Source organism: Asparagus officinalis, chromosome 6, assembly GCF_001876935.1.
Source record: "Asparagus officinalis chromosome 6, Aspof.V1, whole genome shotgun sequence".
Lineage (NCBI taxonomy): Eukaryota > Viridiplantae > Streptophyta > Magnoliopsida > Asparagales > Asparagaceae > Asparagus > Asparagus officinalis.
The window spans coordinates 62,992,579-63,019,237 of record NC_033799.1 but is presented as its reverse complement, the minus strand read 5'-3'; the positions used below and the strand labels follow the sequence as shown (position 1 = coordinate 63,019,237).

Below are 26,659 nucleotides of genomic sequence, written 5' to 3'. Positions count from 1 at the left end.
TGTAACTCTGGCAGGCTATAATGTTACTCTTACTAATGTGCTCCACGCGAAGTTTCCTCGGTGACGACGGCGGCGAACGGGGGAAGGGGATAAGAGGTGGGACCGAAGGAGGGGAGGGAGTTAGGGGAGGTGCAGTCGGCGGGCGGAGGGAGAGGGAGACGAGGATGGAGGGGCGGGGGGAGGGAGGCGGTGCAGGGGGGGGGGGGGTGGGGGCGGGGGGGGGTGGGGGAGTTGGGGGTGTGGGGGGGGGTGGGGGGGGGGGCGGGGGGGGCGGGGGGGGGGGTGCGGAGGGGTGGGGGGGGGGGGGGGGGGTGGGGGGGGGAGGGGGTGGGGGGGGGGGGGGAAGGGGGGGGGGGTGGGGGGGGAGGGGGGGGGTGGGGGTGGGGGTGGGGGGTGGGGGTGGGGGGGGGGGGGGCTGGGGGGGGGGGGAGGGGGCGGAGGGGGGAATGAGGGAGGCGGGGGGGAGGAGGGAGGTGTAGGGAGGGAGGGCGGGGAGGGGAGGGGAGTGTAGGGGAGGGAGGCCGAGGCGGGGGAGGGAATGTATACATCTTGGGAAAGTGCTGGGAGAGCGTGGACGGTGGGAGGGAGGCCATGTGGAAGGAGAGGCGTCGTGGTGCGAGGGAGGGATGTGGGGGAGGAGGAGGCGGCGTTGGGGGGTAGGGAGGTGGGGGCGGGGGAGGGAGGCGGCGTGGGGGAAGGGGCAAAGGGGGACCGGCAAAGGAGGAGGAGGAGGGAGGTGAAGGGAGGGCAAAATCGGGTTTTTGGACATGGAGGGGCCTGGACGTAAATTTTTTTAAAATGAGGGGCTGCAGCACACTAGGGAAAGTAAGAGGGGCTGGGGCACAATAGAAGTTGGGTTTTGGGGCCTTGAAGCAATTTTCCCAAATTTTGATGGGTTATAAGTTATAACACATGATTATGCAATTTATCTTTGGCCCAATAACAAGTAATAATACCTATTTCTTGTCATGCCCTGTGTCTAAGATACGGATAAGGGCTGCGACTCGATCGATAGTATTTACATGAGAACCTGATAAGCAAGGTCCTCACGCACACGCCAAAGCCTCTAACAAACTAAACCACTGAAGTTAAGGGCAAAACAGTAAATCCACAAAGGTTAAGGTCAAGACTAGTAAAAGTCAACACTAGGTCAAAATACTGCTAAATGTGGTAAAACTGTCACATAACATGACATAGTAGGAATTCAAAAGCAAGAAACTTGGACATGAGGGTGGCACTACTCGCCCAAAACTAGATTTTTCATTATATTATAGGGTGGCACTACAGTCACACCCCCAGGCACACCTTGTGTCACACTCTCTCTCTCTCTGCTACAGTGCACAGGGCCTGTATTAATTATATCATCTTATTTGAAAAGACCTTCGGCCAGTTTATGATACCGCCAAACCCTTCAAACACAATGTCACCACTAATCAAACACAGTTGCGCGGCTCATATAGTTCAAAAGACTTGGTCTCCCAAATTAATAAACCCATCATATTACTTTTTTTTTCATTTACCAAAGTGATGTTACTCTTGTAACATAAAGCAAATACGGAACCTGTAGGAATTCATAATTTGTCATTGCAATCCTCAAGAACAAATTCCACCTATTCATGAGATGTATAGCCCACGTACGTAGCTCAGTATATTACCTCCTAAAATTACATGTGCGCATAACAAGCACCAAAATTTTGCAGAAAAAATAATCTGACTTTATAATGATACACCTACTCGGTTACAAAATTTCTGACCATCCTCGTCAAAGCGAAAAAAGGGGGGGGAAAAGAAAGAAAAAAAGTTCAAAATTTGCTATTCACGTACTGTTATTTCCTTTCCAAACAGTCTAACAGTCTGCATTCTCTCTTTCGTCAAAGCCGAAGTAATTTCCTTCCCTTTCTCTTCTCTTGAAGTAATTTTCTTCATATTTTCTTCCGTAGAAGTTGAAGCAATTTGTTTCGTGTTCTCTTCTGTCGAAGTTGAAGCGAACTCCTCCATGGTATCATCTCCATCCTCATCACTATTATGAGTTAGTACCGAACCAAATTCAAAATTTGGCTCTATTTCCTCTTCTTCAATCGCGGCATTTTCCAAATTTTTATCGAGAGATAAAAAATTCATCCTCTTTTCGACTTCCTTCAATGTGGAATCAATTGATCTTATCGCCTCCTTCGCTTCTTCAAACGAGGTAATATCATCGACCCTTGTCGTTGTTCTTTCGTGATCCTTCATCTTTCGTCGCTGAAGATAGTCGGACAATGTGAAGTTATGCTTGTTACTCGCATGTCGACTAAGTTCTTGGTATTCCTTGATTATATCTTTGGTTTCGCACAGTTTTTCAGGCCATGTAATGATTTCTTCCTCGGGCCCAAACAATATCAGCAGGGTGGGGGTGCCGCATAAAGCAGACAGTTCTCGTGCATTCTTCTTAAGAGTTCTTTCTCTCTTTCTAAATGTAGCCCTTCGCAATCTCGCATTGTCCTTCAACGCAATGTCAGAGCTCATTTTTTCAAACTGTACAGAAATAAAAAGCGAAACACGTAGATTAGATTTCAACTATTAGTAGCATACACTCACCATTTGATCGGTATGATGGAAAAAAAAGGAATGTTTCTAATATTTGTTCAAAGAACAACAAAAATCAACTTTAAAAAAAACAAAAAACAGCTAGGATCTGAGATCCTGTGTTTCCCTAATAGCCTGTTTGGATGAGCTCAGAATTTCATCTACTAGATCCATCTTGCACTTCCTAATAGCCATGGTCTATTTATTCAAAGAATAAGAAAGTTTATACTTTCCAGCCAGCAGAAGCTCAACCCAAAGTCTTAAATGAAGCCGATCAAATCAACCTTTGGTCGGGACGCACAACTTGCCTGCAAAGACGCTACCCCAGCCTCATTAGACGGAATATATTTCACCGATTTAAGAAAATAAAGAAGAATGATATGAAACTATTGCGAAACTGGACGCCATTGTGATTATATATTGGTTAACTCTCAAATCCTAAAATTTGATCAGAGACCCAGCACAGAATGCAAAACATTGGTTAACTCTCAAATCCTAAAATTTGATTTAAATCTTCATTTTAAAAAAAAGGGTAAAACTAAATTAATTGTTGAAATTTCTTTTTTTTTTTCCAATTGATCCGGTAATGTCCCCCCCCCCCCCCCCCTCTCTTCTTCATATACCAAAGATATTGATTTCAGGTTAAGTTCTATTTTTCTCAAATATTGCTTGTTAATATTTAATTAAAACTGTCTCATAATTCCAATTATGCAGCCTTTTGTCAGCAATTTCCTACCTGGGTCTTGCTTACCCTGGCCTTAGTTTTCCTCTACAAGTCTATCCTTAGAAGAATAATTGGAATCTCAAAATATTGAAATTCCAATTTTTTGGCTATTATGTCTCAAAGGAACCATAACTAAAAGATCAAGCTTTATGGAAGAATTCTGCAAGTAATATAGAAATATTGCACGAATTTAATTACAACAAAAGATCAAATTTTTAACATTTACGTACCTTTTTGATGAAGCCAAGAGGAAGGAAGATAGAAGAAGGAAGGACCCTTTTTTTGCCGCGAAGACCAGAACCGTAATCTATAGTTTTGAGAATCGTTTTTTTTTTTTTCCTTTGTTCCTGGTGGACCCCACTATATATAACTTCCGCCGTATTTCATTGGAGTTGAGTTTTGTTAGGTTTCCTAATCCTATTATGAGTAACTTTGACTTGATTAACAAAAAAAAATCCTAGTCCTATCTAAATTGGGAATCATGCAGTTCCAATTATAACTTGTTCGATCACGTTTCCTAATCAATTTTTTGCAACTTAAATTGCATTCTTTTTGAAAATAAAACATCCACAAAGGGGGATGATGATACCCATTTCAATATTTGTGATTAAAATTCTGCTATCTAATCCAAAATCCAACTCTTACCGGGAGTTGAATCTTTAAACCATACTAAACAGTCTATTAAAACTAACTACATTGCATTAAACATGGTACCTAATTAATGTTATGTAGTTAGTTTTAACAGACTTTTGATATGATTAGATTCAAATCCTAATACAGGTTTTATATAAAAAAAAAGCCTACCGCTTCGGTGCTCCATGAAAAATTGTTGGAGCACCGGTGGCATATCTGTAAATATATTCCTTAAAAATAGCTCTCACATTTCTAGATAGATAGATTTGGTAGTTAGGAGGTGTTCCACACCCAAAATTGTAATTAACTATAGATTAAAAGGTTACTTTAGGAAATACAATTTAGGAGAGAAACCGAATTGTTGATTAGTTACAATTCTTCAACTAACTAATTTCAATTTAGCATAATCCTCTACCGTGGTTTTGCTCATGTGCTTTCAACTAGAACTTCTAATTTTGATTGCTGAAGGAAATTAGTTAATTGCTTACATTCACTAGTATCCACAGATTCATTGCTGAAGGAAATTTAGCTAATTTTTGCTAGTCTTATTTGTCCTCTTGATTAATTATCTTTTATATATTGTTTATAAAAGGCAAGGACGCATCCTATTCTCCAAAATTTCTCGTGAAGAGGCGCTATGAAAGGTATCCCCATCTTTTTTCTTTTAATCTTTTTTTAATTATATAGAACATTATGCTTTGCTCATTGTTCTTTGCCTCTATAAAGGTATTGGATGATTAAAAGACTCTAAAGTAATTATGTCATGTGATGAGAAAGGAAAAAAGCAACACAGTGGTTGTGTTTAGGATAGAAATCAATTAGAAGAGAATTTTGAAAGACTAAAATACCCTTTCTTATTTTAGCTCATTTGTTATTTTTGTCAATTTAAAAATTAAAAAAAAGCCTATTTTTGGAGCACCGAAGCAAACCTCAAAAAAAATAGAGAATTGCTTCGGTGCTCCCAAATTAACATTTTTTACAGCATTTTTAATTTGAAAAAAAAATAATTAAAACTGTCTAGAAAGATGGGAGGGTATTTTTGTCCAACCTATTTACATATTTTCCTAATTATCCTCTTCCAAAACTGTTCTCTGTTTCCTCCATCTTTGTTCTCTCTCTTGCTGCGCCAAATCTTCACCGCCACCCGACCCTCTCTCCTCCACTCGTGCCTTCTCACTGACCTTCCGCCCACTCCTCCGCTCCGGAGACCTGTCCGCCTTATCCTTCCTCCTCGAACCCGACCGATCCCCTCCCTCTTGTTGCTATTTTTCTTTTTTAATTAATCATTTGTTTTAAGGTGTTTATTATGACCCCGCACTCTGAATTTCGATGATCAATTGTTATGTTATTTTACAAGTTGTTCTATGTATCAATCTGAACTATAAATTTTAGAGAAATAAACAATTGTTAAGGAGAAACACAGTTAGATGACTGACTCTACGAAAGTGTAACATTGATGATATTATCTTTTTCTACAAAAGAAAAAATTAAAAAAAAAAGAATTTTTAATTACCTTTCATATTTCCTCCCTTGATGAAATTAGTTGATGTGTTGAATGCCGCTAAATATTGGAAGAAAAAATTGATATTCTGATAAAAGAAATTATTCAAATTTTGTGGAAGGGAGGCGTATACATTAAAAAATTGATATTCTGATAAAAGAAATTATTCAAATTTTGTGGAAGGGAGGCGTATACATTATATAAGAAGAAAAAATTGAATAAAGTAAAAGAAATTATTCAAATTTTGTGGAAGGGAGGCGTATACATTATATAAGAAGAAAAAATTGAATAAATAAGAAGAAAAAATTGAATAAAGTTTCGTGGTCAATGATCCCAAAGATCTCACATCTGTTTTATAACTTAATCACTTTGTATTAATTCCTAAATTACCCTTAAGGTTAATTTAAAAGTTCTATCTATTTACTAAAATACCAGTGAAACTCCTTTTAACTAACATATCCTACAATTAAGGATTAGAGAGCTAAATATCCGGTTTCACAATTACATTTCCTGCCATCGGAGCTCCCAACTGATTTTTTGGGAGCACCGAAGCCGTCGGCTTTAAAAAAAAGAAGAGCAGCCTAATAACTATCCAAAAACCTTACTGGTTTTTCCTGCCTATGCCTCTCAACTATATAGATATTTGTAAATATCATTGCAATATCTAATGCCCTCCAAATTGTATTAGTCCCCAAAATTTACCTCTGAACAGATGCACAGACGTTGAGATCAAGAAAACTAACTTTTGATTCTGATGCATCCTCATCAGACCTCCTGTTTGGTTTCACTCTTACGAAGCATATCCCCCTAATAAATAAATAAATACAAGGAGGAGAACGAAAAAGTTTCAACATCAAAAAGTGTAAGATCAATTGAACAGGCTAAGCATAATCTCAGCTTAACTGAGATCAAAACCACATCCATTTGCTACGAGGAAAACAATTACAGCTAACAACTTAACGACGCTCCGTTCTGCGTAAACTCGGAACAAATTTCTTCATGTTTTGTACATACATCCCGCGTTCTCTCTCAGCCCTCCCTCTCTACCGCTTCACAAAAGCTCAAAAAAGAATACCATGAAAGAAACGAGTTCAAACTTAAGGTCAGAAATATAGGAAGTACAAGTTTCTACCTCTGCAGGTAATTTCACCAAAGTTACATGAGCATTTTAATTTGCAGTCAGCAACCTACGAAGTTACCGTTAGAGGTCATTGTATGTCCTCAATTAGGAGAAGATTCTCCTTCGGTGGAAACGACTCACGCAGCAATATCTGGAGCACTGAAGAAGGAATAATCTTGGATCACTCATACCAAGCAAAGGAATGTACTCTGACCCTCTCACACGAACACTATAGCAAGCTGCAGTTTGAACAAAACAAATAAATCCCCAGGTTACTTTTCTCGCAAACACAGGAATTGACTATTATTTAGTAGATAACAGGTGCGCAAATAGTTTCTCCAACACAAAATAATATGCTTAATGTATCACACATAGCAATCGTTATCATACATTACCGCCAAAGGAGAAGGGGTAAATTTCACAAACCCCCGTGAGCTTTGTTTGAGGGTTTTGCAAAAATTACATCTGAACCTTATAAATCATGTAGAATGCAACTTGCGGAGCAACAGAAAATATTAAATTAGTTACATGAACATTGTATGATATTTTTGGAATTTGGCTCTTGAGGGTCCTAATTTTGAAACTTGAGGTATAATTTGGTATCTTTAGAAATCAATTGTGTCTCAACTTTCTGTTATAAATATCATCAATCAATACATCGTTTGGTGTCATCTGCCACACATCCAACAAAGGGTAGAAAAGTAAGAGCAAATATAAGATCTTTAGCTTCTCTCCTTTCTCACTTACTGTTATTCTAATACACCTCAATTTTGTTGCAACAATTAGTTTGCATGATCTTTTATATCTTTTGTTTGAATTTAGATAATGTAGGTATTTATATTAAATTGAAGATGAGAAAGTTCTATTCAATTTTATCGGGTAAGCACTTTTTAGATTTTTAATCAATTATAAATAGATGAGAAAGTTCTATTCAATTATCAAGAAAACTAGCAAAATAAAAACTAAATGCTTTACAGTATCGGTAATTTTTTGCCCCATACAAATTGATATTTACACTTTTCTTTCCTTTAATTTATGATAAAAAAGGGAGAAATCATGGAAGCCAAAGTTGAAAACAATAATACGAAGAAAGCTATTGATGCACAGAGCTCTTCTACTTCCCATGGAATACCTGAAAATAGCGTGGTTAACAAGCCGACGTCACCATTCATCCTGATTCTAAAACTAATAGCAACCTTATCAAAGTCTCTCCCATGTAAAAAGATACCCGCAACTAAAAAAAATCCATTTTCATAGTAAGTCATGTGGTTTTTGACATTTTTAGATATTCGTTTACTTGTTTTAACTTACCTTGTTATGAACGGGTATTTATAAATGTATGCAGAAGAAGAAACTCACTCATCCTCAAATGGCTCAATAACAAGGTTGCAATGATTGATTGCCTCAACTATCGAATCTTATACAAATGAGGTAATGCCGAAAGCAAATGCTCTTTTAGAAAATTTTACAATACTACGATACTAAGATCATAAATGTAACATATATGCAAGACAACTATCACCACATTCATAAACCTTTGCTCTCATGTCCTTTTGTTATAAGATGAAGACGGCAAAAATCAATGGTTTCAGCTTTCAAGAAACTTAATTGTGGTATGGAATAATGTGGGGGATGTGATCACTGAAGAGTTCGTAGTATCATTTGGCAGAACGCTTAGATACATGAAAGAACATTTGTTGTTATCATTTGGCAGATTGATATTAATAAAATTTCAATAGGCTTAATTGCACTTAAATGCCCTACAGTTTCCCTACTTTGAACTTATCCTCACTTGTTTTGGTACTTAAATGTCCTGAAGGCAGAATGCTTAGATACATGAAAGAACATTTGTCGTTATCATTTGGCAGATTGATATTAATAAAATTTCAATAGGCTTAATTGCACTTAAATGCCCTACAGTTTCCCCTACTTTGAACTTATCCTCACTTGTTTTGGCACTTAATTGTCCTAAAGTTTTTAAAACTTGTACTTAGATACCCTAAGGGCCTAAAGTTTTTAAAACTTGCACTTAAATGCCCTCAGTTATGCAAACTTGAGGACATTTAAGTGCAAGTTTTAAAAACTTTAGGACATTTAAGTGCATGTTTTAAAAACTTTAGGGTATTTAAGTGCAAGTTTTAAAAGTTTTAGGGTATATAAGTACTGCCATAAACATGTTGAGGGTATATAAGTGAAAATTTTAAAAACTTTAGGGCATATATGTGCTGCCAAAAACAAGTGAGGATATATTAGTGCAACGTCGTTGAGACTATAGAGAATTTAAGTGCATCAGGCCCTTTTAATAAAATCATTCTTTTTCTGTGTATTTAATATTTTAGTGGATTCAATTCCTTTGGATTTTCAATTATTATATGATTGGATCATTGGAGGTTTTCACTTCATCTTTCTGACTATATTAATATGTATAGTATCTTGTTCTCTAAAGTGCTCAATCCAAACTTTTCATAGATGCCTAGAATACCCTGATGCATCTAAATCTAAGCTTTAATCTCCTTACTAATTCTCATAAAACAACCAATGAAAATAACTCAAGCATTCTTTATTTTCTTTTACAGAAATTGAATAAACCAATATCGTGTTAAGATAATGTTAAAGATAAGGCTTAAAATTATAGAACACCAAGCTAAGATGTTTTCAATGACTAATCAGAGTGACACAGAATGGATTAAAATTAGATAGAAGGGGAAGAAAAAGAAGCAATATTTCGGGGCTAGTCTATTGACAAATGCTCGACACAAATCTTAAGAAACCTAGCCTGGTGCATGAGAAACACTGATAACAATTAACTCAAGAAAAGGGAAAAAAAATAATACCGTTTTCAATCTTCACTACAGTTTGAAGCATCACCTCCATTTTTTTCTTCATTTCAACATTATCATCCATAAGGGGTACTAGAAGGGTTAGCTCCCTGTATATGTCCCTCACAAATCGACATATTTTCTCAGCATATTCAACTTCCCCTTCTGATATTCAACCAATGGTCAGTCGCATAAGCTCTCCAGTCACATCTGCAAGCTAAACCAAAAGAGAAGAGAAAAATAAAACAATTACCCCCAAAAGAGAAAAGTAAATTCAACAAAAAAAGAAAAATTAAACTATTACCTCCAAAAGGTAGTCAAGAACATTAATCTGCAGGGGCTCGGGATATTTATCACTTAGCGGTCGCAAAGTAGCATTAATCTCTCAGCAATGGTTCAGGAGGCTTCCGGTTTTGCAGAACTTACAGAGGGCTGCACCTTCAACATACTCTTGAATCTGCAGCAGTTGTTTAACTGTTAGAAACTGCTATTTTATACATTTCGAAAAAGAAAGAAGTAAAGGGAAAGGTGCTAACAATGAAAGTATAAGCTCGTCTGAGTTTCCAAAAATCGACACCTTTCAGTTCATTTACTAATCTCAACATAAATTGATCAGTCACTGCAGTAAGATCTTTTTCTGCCTTTGTTAAAACTTCATCTTTGTTAATCCTTATTGAGCCTGGAGTACAAGAAAGCTGGAGTCTCAGCATCAAAAAAGCAGTAAGACTGCTAGTGAAGGGTCATTATAATAAGTGCATGAAATATTACTATGACATTGGCATTCTTTTCTTAGAAAAATATTATTTTTAAATTTAGTTACAAAAATTATCTAAACTTTTTTATTTATAATGAGCAAGAAATTTTAGTCCACATCAGAAACGACAGGAGTTGGTCAAGTTTCAATCAGCTTCCATCTCTGGGTTTTTTGGGAGCTAATTAAGCTCCTATGTAAATAGGATAATGGATTTGGGTTGGTAACCCCAGCTATTTGGGTATCAATGTTTTATAATGAAAAATGTGATGAATGAATCAGCTTGCCAGAAAAGTTAGCAATCCATATATCTTCAAACTTTGCATGAAGAAAAATAATTCTAAATCAAATCCAGTTATATGCAGGATCTAAAGATCAGCCTATTTAAGGGTTCGTTATTGGCAATTGACGGTACAAAATTATACAAAGTACAATGAACTAAAAAGTTGGTTGAAGGGTAACAAATTTGTCAAGGGTTTCGCGGCAAGACACTGTTTCTGGATGCTCCCAGCCATAAATAACTTCCTTGATGCTGACAGCTGTTCTGCAAAGCCTCTCTCCGATGTCATATACGCCACCTCTTAGCATAATCTTTGCCCTTGTTTCTAAAAGAGTCGCTCTCAAGTGTGCGAATTTTCGGTAAAGTAGTGGGTTAGATTGTAAAGTTGATATAGAACCCGAACTCCTTAAACATGATGAATTACTGTGGTTATTATTGGCTTCATCCAGGAAAGAATTTTCTAGTTCCTCAAATTTTTCGGTAGCAAGGCGAAGAAGCTCTAGAACAGCATTGCAACAGAAGTATGTAATAAAACTATGCATTGCAAGAGGGAGGACAAACTGCTCGACGAATGATAGAAGGTCGTCAATTGAGATATTTATGATTTCATGATCAGTATCAAATTTGAAGAGTAAGAAACACGCAGCCCATATATGCTCCGAGTGTTGTGGGATGAACGCTTGAAACTTTATTGCTCGCACAACTGAATGAGCAATTCCACTATTGCCTTTTTTGTAGGCATGCAACTTAAGGATATCATGGAAAGAAATGTGATCTATTTTAGTAGTAGACTTAGCAATTCGCAATCTCAAGAGCATAGCCAAAACCTCAGCCTCTGAAATTTGTCCACATGGTGTTTTTATACACATGCACATAGGCATACATTGAGACTTCAACCAAAACCGAGAATTGTGATGCTCTCTTGAAGGCTCTTTTGCAGCCAAAGTTAAAATTGGTACAGGTATCGGTGAAGGGGCAAATAAGCCACTAGCTTGAACTATCCGCAATGCTAACTTACTTGGTTCTTGATTGCATAATGACAAGCAAAATTCCAATAACTGTCCGAGGAAAGGATTACGCTTCAATATAAGATCTTCCCCTTTATTCCATGTCACTTCTTTGTACGACATACTATTAATTGCATCAACGAGTTTTGATGGTTTCATTGCAAACTCAGAAAGTACAGCTCCTACAAGTTCTAGACCAAAAGGAAGCCTCCCTACTTTCTCCTCGAGAATCCTCAGTGCATCAACATCTTCTATGCCAAGATCAACAGTGCTTCTATTCATTAAAATCATTGCCTCTGCGCTAGACAAGTACAAAAGCCTCATGGGTTCAATATCCATGACTTTAGGCAAACGGGTGGAGATTAAAACATGGGTCGCCCCTCCAAAACGAGGGAAGAGCTCCTTTAAAGTCCTTCCATCCCACCAATCCTTCTCCCTCTCTAAGTTATCAATCACTAGTAGATACGGGATGTCCCGTGAAAATTCCTTCCTTACCCTTCTAATTGCCTCATCTTCCATGTCTTCTAAGCTTTGTGGCCCTTTCTTGTCGGAAGAAAGCTTGTTCACCGTATCTGTGTCGATTCCTAGAAGAGGAAGTAGCTTCATATAATTATGACGAAGATACCTTGATTCTCCACCGACCCATAAGATCATCTTGTACCTCTGAGAAAAGCTATATGCATATTCTAGTAAAAGCTCCGTCTTTCCAATGCCAGAGTCACCGGAGACACATGCTATCCCCTTTCCATATTCTAAATTTACTTCTCTTGGTTCGCCTTGTGCTTTACTCTCCTCCACATACTCTTTCTGCACTAATGGCTCTTTGCCCTTTTTCCTCCTCTCCTCAGATTCTTTCACAACTCTTTCTCTCATCGCCACCTCAGCCATTCTTTGCCTTCTTTGATTTCTACTCTCCTCGCCTTCTCCTTCAACATCTCCAAACAATAGCAACTTGAGCTCAAGAAGCTCTTTGCTTCTACCAACAAAACTAGAATTTCGAGGGAAAGGAAACTCCTCAGCCGCCATATTTCTCCAACTCTTCACCCTCTCCACTACTCTCCTCCTCCCCAACCCCGATCCAAAAATAACCACAGCCTCCGATATACAATCCCTCAAATTACTAGCATTAGCCTCCAACTTTAAATTCAGCCGTGAAATCCCATTTACAGCCTCCCTCCATTCAACTTCCAAATCACCACATACCTCCCATAACCTACCCCCATATCTCTCCCACACATCCCCTCTCTTTTCAATGATATCTCTAGGAATGCACTCAACTTGAGCAAGCCCAAAGAATATTGGTATCAACTTCTTCTTCTCCAAAAAGAATCGAATCTCCTCCATACTATAAGGACACGAGAACGATTTCTCATTGACCACCACTACCCCAAATGAAGTCGCATCCATCGCTGACCTCGCAACACCATGATCATAAACACTCCTACACCGAGTTCGATCAATCACAAAGCAAGAAAAGCCTTGCATCTCAAGCTCAGCCTGAAGCCACCTAACGAACCGAACCATCGTAGGCCGCTTCCTACAAGAAGAAACCCCAATATACACATCACAGCTCCTCATCCTAGAAGACATAAATGCAGTATCGTCAGAAGTATAGTCTACTGTGGAAGTTTGATGAGAACGGATAGTGCCTTTAAGGTGCTCAACGGAATGCTCCAATGGAGGAATCGTCGAAGGGAGGATCGGAGGGTCGGCAAATGGGGAAATGGGCACATGAGTATTGCCCAGTTGGGATTGGTTATCGGATGGGGTGAAGGATTGGGCAGCGGAGTGGAAGCTCATTTTTTTCAAACTGCGCAGAAATAAAAAGTGAAAAACGTAGATTAGATTTCAATTATTAATAGCATGCACTCACGATTTGATCGGTGTGATTGGAAAAAAACAGAAAACAGTTAGGATCTGAGATCCTCTAAATTCTGTGAATTCCCTAACACCCAAATCTGCTTATAGTCGACACCGGTTCATCAATTTAACCAAAATTTCATGAAGAAGGATTGAAGAGAAGATTGAAACAAACTTCTTATTTCTTTGGATATTGAAGGCTCCCTTCGCAATTACTATTATTATTATTGTATAATTATTATTATTATATTTGTATTATTTCTCTAAATTGAGCCAGGCTGCTTTAAATTGATTGATGACCCATACCTCAAACATCTTAATCACTTGCAAAAATAGTGAAAGAGAGGGGGGGGATATTTACTTTTTATAAATCAAGAAGCGGCAGAAATACAAGATGAAGCTTATAATTTGATGAAAGAGAAATTATATTAGAGGAGATCGTGTAAATAAACCCGGTACCTGAAGACTGAAGCTTGATGATTCTTGAAGCCCACGCAAAAAATTAGATTTTTCAGCTTCTTCTGTTAACAATAACAAATCGTGGGTATTTCTATTTTTTGTTTTTCTAAGACAAATGGCACCCAAATTTCCAATTAAGAAAAGAAACGAAGAAGAAGACATATATATACCTTGCGCTCGAGAGAGAAGAAGACCCAATTGATCAGTATGCAGGAGAACTCGGAGAAATCAGCATACAGAAACCCTAGAATTGGAAAACAAGAGACAAATTATAAGAGACAAATGGCACCCAAATTTCCAATTAACCTCAGAAACCCTAAACATAAAAAAAACGAATGGAAACGAAGAAGAAGAAGACATACCTTGAGCTCGAGAGAGAAGAAGACGCAATTGAGAGGCGGCGGGCTGAAGAACTTCACAAAGAGAGAGAGAGAGAGAGAGAGAGCTCGAAACTTTCGGGGTTTGTGAGAGAGCGAAACTTTCAGGGTTCGTTTATAGGGCCTGTTCCGTTTGCTAACAAAAAAATAAAAACTTTTAAAAATCAAGTTTCCTTATATTTCTTTAGATTTCCATAAAAATTAATGTTTTTAAGGAAAACAATCTTCTAAAAACATACTCCTATCAATTTTCTCATCCTTCTATAATTGGTTGGGGACAAAAATATTTAGAAAGCAAAAGTATCAATCAAGATAACAAAATAACAAAAGTACCAAATATAATTTTTTATTGTTTAAAATTGATTTCTCATCTATTTCTTCGATATCTGAAATCGGGCAAGAAAAATCCTACGTGTAATGCGTTTTCAGCACCTGATTTCTTAGAGAAAATAAATGAAACAAACATCAGAAAAGAAATCGCTCAACTCCTAAATCATGTGTCAAAGGCACAATCTCCTCAAAGACCTATTTCTCAGGCTTTTTTTGGCAAAACAAACAGCCTCATTTCCCTCCTTCTAACTTATTCTCCCCCATGCCATTGAACTTCGGATTACTAATTCACTAATTTCCAAGTCTTTTTGTATTACACACTAATCTAAGGATAAGCCTTGGTAAGTTGTGAGAGATTATGTTAAGAAGTAGAGATAGAATTACCATAATAAGCTCATCTACAGGCGGGTGCGTGTATATAACATTATAAAGTATTTTTGATTTATATCCTTACTAAAATTCGTTCTTTGGTTTCACTTTGATAGTTCTTTCTTACATATGTATCTAATTTTAACATTGCGATTATAAAAAAAATTATGTTTGTTTGAATAGGCTGCACCAAATTTAATTTTTCATGCTGATAATTGAGTTTGCTGAAAATAAATGTAATCCGAAGCCAATTCGAATTTTTGTACTAATTAAACTATCATGAATATCTAGCTTGACCTGAGAAAGTATAGTGTTGTAAAAGTAAAAGCATTTAAAAAATAGCGTTTAAAAGGAAGACGAATAAGTAAAGCCAATAAGGCAAGATTATTTATTAAAAGCAAACTAAAATGACACAAAAGAGAATATAGATTTTGTTCTTAATCATTGATAGACTTCATAAAAAATTATAAACTAAACATTAATGCTAATTCTAGCATACTTTTATATGATAAAGGCATCCACCTAAGCATATAAAAGTACAAAAAATGTAAATCTCTTCTAAAGTTTTCTAATTTTACTAAAAAATAAATTAATATATAAAATATTTAGAAAACATTGATTTTATTTCCTTTTATTTTATTTTATTTTTATTGAGTGAGATCAATCCTTCTTCAGCTTTAACTTTTCCTAGGCAATTTTAGAATATTGTCTTTATCATCTATATTGATTGTGATAACAGGCTAGAGCAAGATTTTTTTATATTACTATCTTTTCCTGGGCTCGTTCGTCTTTTGCATTCTCGTCAACTTCACAAAGAAGTTGAATGTGTTTTCGATGTTCAGCACAAACTTCTGAAAATGCAGACTTTGATTTTTTCTGTTTCAAAAATGTTATTTTCATACATATGGAATTTTTTTGTTTCTAATTCGTCACTTAATTAGGCTAGGAGTTACTTATTTTTCTCTTCAATAAGTTCTCTGGTGTGCATCAAATAAGAGTTTTTGTTGCGTTAATAATATTACCTTTGCTCTGTCGATGTCATTTTCCTTGAGAATCTGAAGTAAATTCTTATTTTTTATTATCAAATCATCTTAGATTATAATGTTAATATTTGATTTTGATATATCAAATTTCATAAGGAAGGGATATTACATAATCTAGGTACGACATCTCGGTAATTCCACATCATTTATCATTTGTGCACTCGTTATTAACATTTCTATCCACCTTCTTGTTGTGGCTTGTTGTAGGTGCAGAGTCACGGCTTAACTCTATTATAAAATGATAGTTATTTTTTTCTTAAAGGTGCAATCACGTCTTTATATTGATAAATTATTGTTATGTTTAACTATGTGAATTTTAGAGTAGGTCTTGCAAGATCATACATCTTTCGAATGTTGTATGGTTATATATGTCAACAATTTAAATTTCTGTTGCATTTGTACAGAGCCATGAGAGAGATTCTTTTATCTTGACACCTTATTCTTAATAATCCACGCATATTAGCTTAAAAAATTAATGTTTTTTCTTTATTGTGTTATATGGATGTTTTTTTAACTAGTATGCAAGACGTACGTTGCACGTGATGCATGTTAGAAACTCTATGGGGGGAAACCTCTGAAGGTCAACTAATGTTGCATACATCAATATTAATATTTTTATGAAGCACGCATTTATACTTCACATAGAGTAGAGATTAACTCTACAATAATAGTACAAGCATCATGCTTATACAAGAGTCTATTATCAGTATCGCCTTCACCACAATCTTCACACAATAATAGTACAAGCATCATGCTTATACAAGAGTCTATTATCAGTATCGCCTTCACCACAATCTTCACATAAAACAAACATAAATGGGCAAATTCACCAAAAATGCAACAACTAAAAAAAAAAGAAACAAAACAAACAACAAAAATCTCGCAATGAACTAACATTTACCTAAAAAAACAATTATGCAACTACACACAAATTAAGCAACTACACACAAATATGGTTTAGATTTATTCAATGTTAGCTACATCCATAATGAACTAACATTACATCCCTAAGATGAGAGTGGGCTTCTCATTCAAGCTGCACAACCTATACAAAGAAAGAAAAAACAAAAACATGCTAGTTCAAAGATCAACCTTGAAAATAATATTGCTAGAGGATACATTTGCAGAGAGGAAAAATTGCTTGTTAAATACGGAATAATCCTTAAACTTGCAATATTATAAGAGGATGAGCTAAAACGAAAATGATAATTTTCACTTTGATATCCTAAAGTTTACATTTTTCTACTTTAATAGGCTGAAGGATTTCTTAACACTTTGATACCCCAAACTTTGAATCCAATTTTACTTCGATACCCAAAGTATTCATGTAACATTTTAATATCCAGAGTTCCATTCATATTTCACTCTGATACCCTATCCAAGTTGTGTTAGATCTTTTGTTTAATTTGTATGGTGCCTTTAGCATCTGATACATTTAGATTCAGTTTGCCCAGTTGCTAAAACAACAGTAGAAAATTAACAAAAAAATCTAATAGATCTAGATGTAGGTATCAAAGTTAAATGAGATAGAAACCTTGGGATATCATAGTGTTAAAAAGTACTTTGGGGTTATGAAACTAAAATACGATTAAAACAGTGGGATATCAAAATATTGAAAAAAGTACTTTGGGGGTTTCAAAGTTAAAAATTGGTAAACTTTGAGATGTCAAAGTGAAATAGTAGGTACTCACTTATTATTTTAAAGATTTTCTCTGAGAGAACAACCATGTTAATCAACATATGGGTGTGTTAATGAATCGACAAATTAAACAAATTTAAAAGTTTATAATTATAAATTGATGCGAGGGAAAAAATCTATCAACAAGAGCTAATTTCTCCTAATTACTTGTATATGTCACAAATTTATACTCACATGACCATATCAACAAATTGTAGTTAATCAACTACATGTTATTCTCTTAACTTGATAATTAATACGGAAAAAATTAAAAATAAAAATAAAAAAATCTTTAAAAGAATTCACCACTGCAACTAAGTTCATACCAAAACCTATTTGCAAGATGTAAGAATTAATATTTCTCCAAACATTCAAATCTCGATGATATCACCTATAATGGGTGATTAAGTGACCAAATATAGTTCCATGTACTTCTACTGATGATTGACTATGCTACTTTTGAAGATGATACTATGAACACGAGACCGTTATCCATGCTCTTCTAGCAATAATTCAGTATGTAATTATATCTGATGATAGACATACATTGTGTTGTTGTGCATGTGCAATTATATCTGTTGTCAAGCTCCAAATGGAGCCACCAAGACTGTCATCACCTTCAAAATTACCTCTGATTTCTTAGCAATAAGAAAGTATCAATACTCATCAATACGCTACGAAGCTGGCGCTTCATGGTGTTTAAGAAGTTCACAAAGGCCATTCTTATGGTTTTCTTGGAGTAGAGGAAGATGACTTAATTAAAAAAATTAGTATCTTATTGACTCTATACTTAATTAAGAAGTATTAATATCTTATTGTTAGATTCGTAAAGCGATCTTAAAATTAGCCAATTCCCACGCATGCGAGCTAATTTCTCCTGACCTCAACATAATTTTCATCTACACCAAAGAGAGAGAGTATTAGACGAAGAATGATTGAGTTAACACTTAAATGACTACCTATTAATTAAACTCAATATCATCCATCTCAATGTTTACTTTCTAACAATCACTATCTAAGATTTCTTTATTCAATTTCAAAATGAATATACCTCTAAGATATTTACTTGTATCTGAGTGATTTTATTCCATTTATGCTTCTGTATGAATTTCTACATATGCATATTCTTCAAGGTTATGTAATCTTTGTCAATTATAGAACAATATTATCCATATCTTTCCAACTAATATTAATAGTTTTCATAAATAGACATTGCGCGTGCAATAGTAGTTATGCGTCGAGTTCAAGGTTAAAAAGTAAAGAATGATCAAAATAGAAAGCAACTCAAAATTTTTAGGAATCAAACATGTAGTCTTGTGAATCAAAGATGGAAAACATGTAGTCTTGTGAATCAAAGATGGAAAACATGTAGTCTTGTGAATCAAAGATGGTCATCCTCGTATTTAGGGAGGAATAAATTATGAAATGCATCTTCAGATGATGCCCCGTAATATTCCATAAATTCAATACATGCTCCAGAGATGCATATTTTTTTGCGCAAACCATCGCTCAAAGCTTCATGTCTAATATCTATAAATGCTTAGAGGTCAATAATATAGCCAGAACAAAGTGCTCAACAATTAAAAGTACAAAAAGTTCTCCAATCCAGTATCAGTTATGGGGATTTAACTCACCTCATGTCAACATTTTCACATTTGCTAAAAAGCTACCTGAAGTCCTAATTGGCGAGCATCATATTCAAGGTTGTCACAGAAAATAAACCTAATCTGTACTCTGCCACAATATGAGATGTCCAAGTAGGATGTCAATAGTGAGGCAAATACTATCAGTAGACATAAATATCTTCAATAAACACTTAGAGCGGAACCAATAATTAACAAAATAAATAGAGTACACGCAACAAACGCAATAGCATAGACAATAGGAAAATGCATGTTTGACCTTTAATACGTCCAATTCAAAGCTCTTTCTAACTAAACAGAGAGTAACCTTTAAAATTATTCAGCAAGGCATTGGATGAAGTTGATGCCACATTGTATTAAAACTCACTATAATGTGACAATGATGAAGTCAACACCACTGTGCATGTCTTTAAGTTTCAATACATGTGAAACTTCAACCCAAAAAAAGTGATAGGAAATTTACAGAACATGAAAGCATTAGAAATATAATGATTTATTTAAATTAAGCAATATGCTACCAATCAAATACAAAACATTTCTTGAGAAAGGTCAGACCTGAAATTCAAACTTTGGGGAAATTCTTTAACCTTTGGGAAAACACATCCACTGATGTATGTTTGTGTAGAAGATAAAACAAGGCCTGAATGTTTCATTGCACTTTGCGAAATTACATTGAATCAAAAGATACAAATATGAAGATTTTAAATGAATTAATTTAAGTACTCACATCAAAATCTTCCCCCAAAATGGAGGTGAAATCATATTAGATCATAGCATTATATTCTAAAAGATCAAATGGCAGTACCTCAGATATCTTGAGCAACTCGCATAATTGACTGCACCTTTCCTCTCTTATCTGCAATGGTTTTAGAATAAATATGCCTATTTGATCTGAATCATTAAAAAATTATAGAGAAAATTAAATAAATTAGACTAAAACCCTTTTTAACAAAAACATTCATAATTCTTGACAAGTTACTCTGATCTTGAAACTCGCCTTTGCGCTTACCATTCTTCCCTCTTATTTTTCTCTATCTTTTTCTTATATTTTACTTTTCCCTAAAAATGACACAATATAAAAAGAAAAATCCCATCAACAAACACAAAATCTCAGAGAGAGTTAGAGATTAGAAATCTAAATTCATGCGATTAAAAATTCACACCCATGCATGCGTTCTATCTCTCTCTAAAGAGAGTTAAAGAATGTAAAATGTTTTAGGTTGGCTCATCGGATCCAGGAAAGAATAGAATATATGAATTAAATAAATGATAACATTTTCAAATATGCATATAGTAGAGAATTACAAATGAGTCCATAATCAGAAATTACAATATTATTTTAGCAAATTTTATACATGTATCCAAAAAAACAATACTTTACCATATTTAGAAACATTTTATAGGTCACCTTAGATTCTCATATTGCAAATATTTCCTCTATCCAAATTAAACTCATAGTATCAAGTAAGAGAGTAAATTAAAATTATCCATATTGTTCATATCTATATTTCTTCAATACTACTGCTATCAAGGAAAGAATCAGCACTGGAAGTGTTCAATAGCCTCCCTCTCCTTGCTGTTTGATGAGCTAATTACTTTCACCTTCATTCCAATCCTATCCAAATTTCACTACAAAATGTCAAAGGCTACCACGCCCAACCATGTATGAACCATGTGATTAATTATAATGAAATAGGTATGGAGTTTCTAATGCATTTGATCACAAAAACACATGTATGAATTATGTGATTAATTATAGTTACATAGAATTTATTTCCATCTTAAGTGGCATGTGTATTTCAAGTTATATTATACATATGTTTTACAGTGTTATGGAGAAGACTAACAAACTGAGAATAATTTGCCCCAGTGAGTCCATCAGCCTACAAGACTACTCATCGGTCAGGTGGGAGTTATTTGAAGAACAAAAGATAGAAAAGGACAAAGTTAAATTAAAAATTGCCCCTAAATGTGGGGATATTTACTCTTATCATATTTGAATGACCATTATATTTAAAAATTTTAAATAAAAAACAATCAAAAGTTTTGTCACCCATATCATCTTTTATAAGTAGTGTGTGTGTGCGCGCGCGTGTGTGAGAATAAGGTTTTCTTTCACTTGTTAGATCCTCACTACTAAATTCCTTAACATTGTAATATAAGCTCTAGAAAAATATCTATACATGAGCATATTTAGTAGATAACACTAATCTTGGTTTTGCATAAAAAGAATTTATACTTGTTAAATATAAAAAATATGAGGTCCAATTTGAAATAGACATTGTATGTGTAATTAAAACATTCAAACTTGCATATTTATATTTCTTATATTCTATATTAGTTTTCCCCTCCAACAAAAATTTTAGTTTGACCTCCAAAAGTAACCACTATGTTTGTAAAATTCAAAATTTTGAATTTAATTAGTATCACAATCAATAGTATAAATAAAATTGACATAATCAAGCAATGATAAGAGACCAACCATATTAGACACTCAGTGCAATTCAAGTTCAAGCACATTCGAAACTAATTACAATATCTAAGCTAAGTTCCTCATATCACATAGCGTTATTATGAGGCTGAGAGGTCATACCTTCTTTGGATCAAGTAGGTAATCATGCATACTGTTATGCTTCAAGAAAATAGTCATGCTCTTGTTTGCAGTAGAATACGAATAACCAGTTGTAGTACCAAATTGCCACCTAAAAAGACTACTGAACTTGGGTCATAATAGGATTTACAAAGAGTAAATAAATTTAGAAAATTTAACCTCAAGTCTAAAATCCACAATGATATTAGAAGGTTATGTTTTTTAAGATAATAAATGCACAAATGTGATCTAGGATCTAAACTAACAAAAACGTGAAAGATATTCAGCTCTGAGAAAGATCCTGCAAAAAAAACTAAGATCCAAGACACATCCATCACATGGAAAATGTAAAGTCAAAATTTGCCCAAGAATAACATAAATTTAATAAATCTAATAAAAATGCAGAAAGAAAACAAATTCGATCGAAGTGGATGAAAATGTCTCTCACACCTTGCTTTAGGCCGACTTCTTTTTCGACGGTGTGATATTGAGCGCACTTCGTCTTGCTACATAAATTTATCACAAGAAATAGATCATTAAGCAATATGCTACCAATCAAATACAAAACATTTCTTGAGAAAGGTCAGACCTGAAATTCTATAACTTTGGGGAAATTCTATAACCTTTGGGAAAACACGTCCACTGATGTATGTTTGTGTAGAAGATAAAACAAGGCCTGAATGTTTCATTGCACTTTGCGAAATTACATTGAATCAAAAGATACAAATATGAAGATTTTAAATGAATTAATTTAAGTACTCACATCAAAATCTTCCCCCAAAATGGAGGTGAAATCATATTAGATCATAGCATTATATTCTAAAAGATCAAATGGCAGTACCTCAGATATCTTGAGCAACTCGCATAATTGACTGCACCTTTCCTCTCTTATCTGCAATGGTTTTAGAATAAATATGCCTATTTGATCTGAATCATTAAAAAATTATAGAGAAAATTAAATAAATTAGACTAAAACCCTTTTTAACAAAAACATTCATAATTCTTGACAAGTTACTCTGATCTTGAAACTCGCCTTTGCGCTTACCATTCTTCCCTCTTATTTTTCTCTATCTTTTTCTTATATTTTACTTTTCCCTGAAAATGACACAATATAAAAAGAAAAATCCCATCAACAAACACAAAATCTCAGAGAGAGTTAGAGATTAGAAATCTAAATTCATGCGATTAAAAATTCACACCCATGCATGCGTTCTATCTCTCTCTAAAGAGAGTTAAAGAATGTAAAATGTTTTAGGTTGGCTCGTCGGATCCAGGAAAGAATAGAATATATGAATTAAATAAATGATAACATTTTCAAATATGCATATAGTAGAGAATTACAAATGAGTCCATAATCAGAAATTACAATATTATTTTAGCAAATTTTACACATGTATCCAAAAAAGCAATACTTTGCCCAATTTAGAAACATTTTATAGGTCACCTTAGATTCTCATATTGCAAATATTTCCTCTATCCAAATTAAACTCATAGTATCAAGTAAGAGAGTAAATTCAAATTATCCATATTGTTCATATCTATATTTCTTCAATACTACTGCTATCAAGGAAAGAATCAGCACTGGAAGTGTTCAATAGCCTCCCTCTCCTTGCTGTTTGATGAGCTAATTACTTTCACCTTCATTACAATCCTTTCCAAATTTCACTACAAAATGTCAAAGGCTACCACGCCCAACCATGTATGAACCATGTGATTAATTATAATGAAATAGGTATGGAGTTTCAAATGCATTTGATCACAAAAACACATGTATGAATTATGTGATTAATTATAGTTACATAGAATTTATTTCCATCTTAAGTGGCATGTGTATTTCAAGTTATATTATACATATGTTTTACAGTGTTATGGAGAAGACTAACAAACTGAGAATAATTTGCCCCAGTGAGTCCATCAGCCTACAAGACTACTCATCGGTTAGGTGAGAGTTATTTGAAGAACAAAAGATAGAAAATGACAAAGTTAAATTAAAAATTTCCCCAGTGAGTCCATCAGCCTACAAGACTACTCATCGGTCAGGTGGGAGTTATTTGAAGAACAAAAGATAGAAAAGGACAAAGTTAAATTAAAAATTGCCCCTAAATGTGGGGATATTTACTCTTATCATATTTGAATGACCATTATATTTAAAATTTTTAAATAAAAAACAATCAAAAGTTTTGTCACCCATATCATCTTTTTATAAGTAGTGTGTGTGTGTGTGCGCACGTGTGTGTGAATAAGGTTTTCTTTCACTTGTTAGATCCTCACTACTAAATTCCTTAACATTGTAATATAAGCTCTAGAAAAATATCTATACATGAGCATATTTAGTAGATAACACTAATCTTGGTTTTGCATAAAAAGAATTTATACTTGTTAAATATAAAAAATATGAGGTCCAATTTGAAATAGACATTGTATGTGTAATTAAAACATTCAAACTTGCATATTTATATTTCTTATATTCTATATTAGTTTTCCCCTCCAACAAAAATTTTAGTTTGACCTCCAAAAGTAACCACTATGTTTGTAAAATTCAAAATTTTGAATTTAATTAGTATCACAATCAATAGTATAAATAAAATTGACATAATCAAGCAATGATAAGAGACCAACCATATTAGACACTCAGTGCAATTCAAGTTCAAGCACATTCGAAACTAATTACAATATCTAAGCTAAGTTCCTCATATCACATAGCGTTATTATGAGGCTGAGAGGTCATACCTTCTACGGATCAAGTAGGTAATCATGCATACTGTTATGCTTCAAGAAAATAGTCATGCTCTTGTTTGCAGTAGAATACGAATAACCAGTTGTAGTACCAAATTGCCACCTAAAAAGACTACTGAACTTGGGTCATAATAGGATTTACAAAGAGTAAATAAATTTAGAAAATTTAACCTCAAGTCTAAAATCCACAATGATATTAGAAGGTTATGTTTTTTAAGATAATAAATGCACAAATGTGATCTAGGATCTAAACTAACAAAAACGTGAAAGATATTCAGCTCTGAGAAAGATCCTGCAAAAAAAACAAAGATCCAAGGCACATCCATCACATGGAAAATGTAAAGTCAAAATTTTCCCAAGAATAACATAAATTTAATAAATCTAATAAAAATGCAGAAAGAAAACAAATTCGATCGAAGTGGATGAAAATGTCTCTCACACCTTGCTTTAGGCCGACTTCTTTTTCGACGGTGTGATATTGAGCGCACTTCGTCTTGCTACATAAATTTATCACAAGAAATAGATCGAAAACAAGTCTAGCCATCACTCTTTGAAGAGATCTAATTAGCTAAAACCATAGAAATCAAACAAAACTAACCAATATGTACAAAGAGATCAGATGACGAAGAAATATAACAGAGCTCAAATTATGAAATGGATTTCATACCAGTGCTCTCTCCTTGTATAACCCCCTTCGACAAATGACAGGCTTGAGATTGAATTTGAAAGATGTTAACGCTGGTTAGATATTGAGAAGGAGGAGAACAAAACATTGACCAAGAGGAAGGAAGACAGAGGAGAATGTGGAGTTGAGAGAGAAATTTAGATGAGAGCGGAGATGGTGAAATGAGGGAGATATGAAAGATATAGTCAATAGAAATCAATAAAAGTTTAAGCGTTGTTGCATAATGATAAGGATAACGAACGGGAAACGAAAAGCCTTGGAGTTTCATTAAAAGCTCATGGCTATCGTGGATAATGTGAATGACTACATTAGCTGAAGGAATTTTTTGCATTATGCATGGAGTTCAATTGGCCATGTCACTTGATGGAGATTTAAATTCAAGCCAAAGGGGTTGGTGAGTTTTCGTATTCAGCACATTAATTAATGAGTTATGGAAGATTAAGAGTCTAAGACATTAATTAAAGCTTACTATTGTGATGAGGAGAAAATTAGAATTAAGTAATTTGTAAAGGGCAAAATAGGTATGAAAAAGTTTTGACATGGGTATTCTCTTTTATAAGTAGTATAGATTTATTTACCACTATCTTATTTCTTCAGTGAGTTGTATATTTAGGTTAATATATATTATTGATGTAATTTACGATGACGTGCATATATCTTCTACAAATTTGAGACAAATAAAAAGTGAATTTTATATCTTATGGTCTTTAATAATAATCTTAGTAATGAAATATGATACCTTCATATTTCAATATCTTGAAATATGATAGTATTATTACATGTTTATTTTTAATCATACCTTCAAATATTGATCCTTTGTTGGTAGTAATATCCCTAGATAAAGTTACATGCATATTCATGCCACTGTATAGGAAAAAGAAAATAGTCGATTTTTTTTGCTTGCACTATCGTAAATAAGTATCATGTATATATTTTGTTGTTCATTGTAGAAATTTCACCCTCTTATCGGACTTGTTATATCTTGCAACATAGTTAATCAATGGCTTTACTTTAGTTTTTATTGCAAGATTATTTATACGTAATTAAGTTTATAACAAGTTTATGATTCTTATAGTATTTGAAGAATAAAGTAAATTTACAATACTTTGTAATTTTTTTTATCTTCTATGGAGAACATTTATTTGATTCAATAAAGTTGTTAAATTTGTTCTTCAAGGAGAACTCAGTCAGCACTTTTTGATATATGCCTTATGTTCATGTCAATTCAAGTGATTCATGGACATTTCTAAATTTTGGGTTTATTTCCTTCACTTTTCCAATGAAAATGAAAATAGTTTATTCTTTTGAAGGAACTTTCTAATAGTTTCTTCATGTAAAACTCATTACATTTTTAAAAATTATTAACATAAGATATTAATGTTTGTAAAATATAATCAATTAATGCTGAGTTATTATACTATAATTGTAGGCATATAAAATTGCTTATAGGTCCCCTAGCATAGCTCGGCACAAACCGACGAGCCAACGA

General features: G+C 34.4%; 1 protein-coding gene and 1 pseudogene across 1 annotated transcript; both read right to left on the bottom strand.

Moving 5' to 3' along the window:
* LOC109846242 (agamous-like MADS-box protein AGL81) lies at positions 1,813–2,505 on the bottom strand. Its single transcript, XM_020415465.1, has one exon. The coding sequence runs from the start codon at positions 2,503–2,505 to the stop codon at positions 1,813–1,815; it is 693 nt and encodes a 230-aa protein (XP_020271054.1).
* The window catches only part of LOC109846241, a 22,014-nt pseudogene continuing 1,855 nt past the window's right edge, over positions 6,501–26,659 (bottom strand).